Source organism: Dermacentor silvarum, unplaced genomic scaffold, assembly GCF_013339745.2.
Source record: "Dermacentor silvarum isolate Dsil-2018 unplaced genomic scaffold, BIME_Dsil_1.4 Seq802, whole genome shotgun sequence".
NCBI lineage: Eukaryota > Metazoa > Arthropoda > Arachnida > Ixodida > Ixodidae > Dermacentor > Dermacentor silvarum.
Window position 1 is genome coordinate 36,444 of NW_023606803.1, and position 3,558 is coordinate 40,001.

At 47.1% G+C, this 3,558-nt stretch overlaps 1 protein-coding gene across 1 annotated transcript; it reads right to left on the reverse strand.

The window, feature by feature from the left end:
* Positions 1–1,343: 1,343 nt before the first annotated feature.
* Positions 1,344–1,702, reverse strand: LOC119435582 (putative protein TPRXL; the record flags this gene model as incomplete). The annotated part of the gene is made up of 1 exon (XM_037702383.2): positions 1,344–1,702. A coding segment is annotated over one exon (359 nt), but the record flags the coding sequence as incomplete, so codon positions are not given.
* Between the last annotated feature and the right edge of the window lie 1,856 nt (positions 1,703–3,558).

A 3,558-nucleotide genomic window follows, 5' to 3' on the forward strand; every position in this document is an offset into this window, starting at 1 on the left:
GGTGAGGAGAGGACGGGCCCAGAAGGGGACAAGGAGCAACAGGTGTAAAGGCTCACCGGAACAGCGCTCTCTTCCTACACGAAATGGGTGGAAACGGCAAGCATGCGCGGCTGGCAACTGGCATCAACAACCGCACACGCCTACAATAGCGTCAATATATCCACGACCTGAAAGCCAAGGAGGGGGGGAGAGGGAGGGAGGAGGGGGACGTCGCCACCCGGTTTCTGATACTCACAGGGGATGCAGCATGCCAGAAACACAATGGAGAGAGCTACGAGTGCAGTCACAGCAATGGAGTGCAAAGCATTACAACTATCTCAGCAGCCACAATCATTTTCTGCATTACTCCAGATGGCACTGGATTCATGTACCAGCCGATCAAATACTACGAAAGACGTGCTGCATGGAGTGGCAGCGTAGCTTTAACCAGGACATGCATCACAAGGACACCACATGCTCTCAACTCCTTTGGCCTATTTACAAGGGCAAAATCTTGCATATGCAAAGCTCAAAGAAACAAGCTATGTATTCAATAGGACTCTACAGCTTCTTGTTGTGGCATTGGCACACTTAGGACACAGTAAGCATTTATGGCAAATTGTCTAAACAGTTTACTTCATACTGCAGCCAGCCGGGGTTCCACAACAAGACAGAAACTTACGAACCGCAGCATCTTATTTGTAGTCCTTAAATTAATGAACAAGTGGAGTGCTTTACAGGTGAGCATTTTATAATTAACACGCTAGTACAATAAATAACTGTACGTAACTTAGTGATGGTTTGTAAACAAGCCACCACACATGCACACAACAAAAATAAACTCCAAGACGACATTCTGCAAGTGCCCTTTTGGCATAGTTTCAAAACTATTTTATTGGCTTTAATTACTCGAATCTGGTCAAACTTAAGACTATGCAAAGTACAATGCAGATATTCACAAATGCACACAGTTTCGCTTAGTAATTTCTATTGCTTTGAGATATATTGGAAGATAACAGCTAATATGCCTAGCTCGCACTTGATGTGCCACTGCTAAGTTGTCAAGTAGAAAAATGATAAATATGTGAAATAGAACAGTGAAGGTATCACAGAAGCAGTACTGCACACTTCATAAAACATAAGCACAGTAGGTGGTTACTAGCCCACACTTGGCACACATCATGGCTTGAAGTCCACAAGTATAAGCACTCAGAATTGTTATCTGAGCACAAACGAAAGGCTAAATGTACAAAGACTCCTACCACTAGCCAAGCTTGACCTATGAAACAGCAGATGGCTTTGGTTGCGTCGCTGGAGTATCTTCACAAACTTCGCAAGAGTAAAAGCAGCAGTAGGCCAAGTACTCACGCAGAGCTCACAAGTCCACTGGAGGGCAAGAGGCGACTGCTTGAACTGCTGGCCGAGCCCAGGGGGCCCAAGGGGGGACTCGAGTAGTGCAGTGAAGAGGAGCCCCCCGTCGTGCTGGCCGAGTGTGGCCCAGTTGGGGCCACAGATGATGGCGGCGAGGGTCCCAGCGGAGGCCCCGTTGCGGGGCCCAAAATGCTCGAGAATGAGGAAGATGAGGAAGAGGACGAAGAAGACGAAGACGACGAGGGAGAAGGCAGGGAGATGAGAGGTGCTGTACCGCCCGATGAAGAAGATGGCGGAGAAGACCCAGGTGGAGGGGACAGGGCACCGCCAAGAGGAGTTGACGAAGGGCCTCCTGTGCCAACAGTAACAAGTGGGAAATGGTCATCACAGTTATGAAGCTTTAGGTTGTAGCCATTTTGAGGACTGTACCACAATGCCCAGAGCCTACTTCAACGTGTATGAATTGGCCAAGGTATCTATGAGAAATGAAAGGCCTTCATGTCCTAGAGCTGCACCTAGCTTACAAGTAATGCAGCATGAGGCTTTTTGATCTCATTGAAATCTGCTGTTAATTAAGCAATGTCATGCTTAAAGGAGTATTTACATTTTTGAAGCTGTAGAAACCGTAGTGGTGCAGTCCACTCAACCTATACCACATAACAATATCTTCTCCGGATGTCCAATTTTCCGGACTTTTGGCCATGACCACAAGTCCGAAATGACAGTAATCGAAGCCACCTACGCTGTCATTTCGATCATCTCGCTGCCTCGTGCTGGCGCTCTCGTATGCAGATCCACTGGCAGCTCTAGCCACCACCGTACCTACACTAGGCCTAGCTACGTCAACGTTCGCTACCAAGCTTCTTGCTGTTCAGTGTCGCGAAACAATCCGCCACTGTTATCAACGGCGCCGACTTCGCCTTTGTAATACTCGCCAAGGGCTTGGAAGCTCGGAAAGCATGGCGCGTTGCACATTGACAGTTTCAGAAAGTCAGCTTCGCCTCAATACAGCAGTGTTACGTGGTGAAGCATATGCGAAGTATTGTGGTGAAGCATATCATGAGAGTGAAGGGGTAATAGTCACGGCACACGGTATGTATTCCTTAAAGGGACACTCAAGGCAAATATTAAGCCAAGCTAAAGCAATAAATTAGTGCTCAAGAATCTCTAAGGCAACAGAGCGTTAGTAATTGAGAAACTGAGGTAAACGCAGAACACAATTAGGGACTCCCCCGGGACATTGGAGCACTTATTTGATGACGAAGGGACTCCTTTTAAATTCTGTCTAGTACTCAACCACTTGTTATTAGGGATGGGAGAATAGTGAATTTGAGGTTCGAAGCTTATAGTGATTTGGACGAATAATTTCGAATCGAATAGATCGAATAGTATATATCACATATTACAGTAAAACCTAGTTTATTCGAATTTCACGGAATCAAAAAAAAAATGTCCGAATTAACCGAACGCCGAATTATCAGGGTATCCAGAAAACAATAAGCAAATGCTTAGTACGTCAGCATGATTTTATTAAGGCAATGCAAATCCTTTTGCTATTTTGCACAAAAGCAGTGCGGAAGCTGCAACAGTACTCGTCATCTCGTGACTGATTGGCTCTCGCAGCGACGATGGAGGCCTCGCGACTTCCTTCGCAGCACGGCCGCGGTGCGCGCCATCATTTGCGACAGGCTTTGCACTACCGCGCGCACATTCCAAATATTTTTTCGCTAGTAAGCTGACCGCCAACAGACCGCACGTCCATCGCGATGTAGCCGGTGCTCTTCATCCTCGACAGCTTTGCACCGAATCAAACCAAAACAACTGTTTGTCACAACCGCGGCCGCTATCGACGCGATTACCGTATTTATTCGAATCTACGCCGATAGTTTCTTTCAAGTAATCACATACGAAACTCTAGGGTCGGCTTAGATTCGAGGATTTTAAAAAACGCGCCAGTTTTTAACTGAAACTGATAAATATGGTGCATAGTTAGCGCCATCTAGAAAAGTCAGTATTGCAGCCGCTACTAGCCGCGCCAGTAGCCAGCTGAAGTACACGAGTGACGTCGCCATTTTGACCTGCGTCGTATCGGTAGAGTGTACTAGATTGGGGGAGTGGGTCCAACGACGGCTCTGCACTGAGTCATTTTTTATTGAAAATCCAGGTGGCGCCAAAGTCGCTTTCTCCCCAATGAGCGGCCCCGCTCGC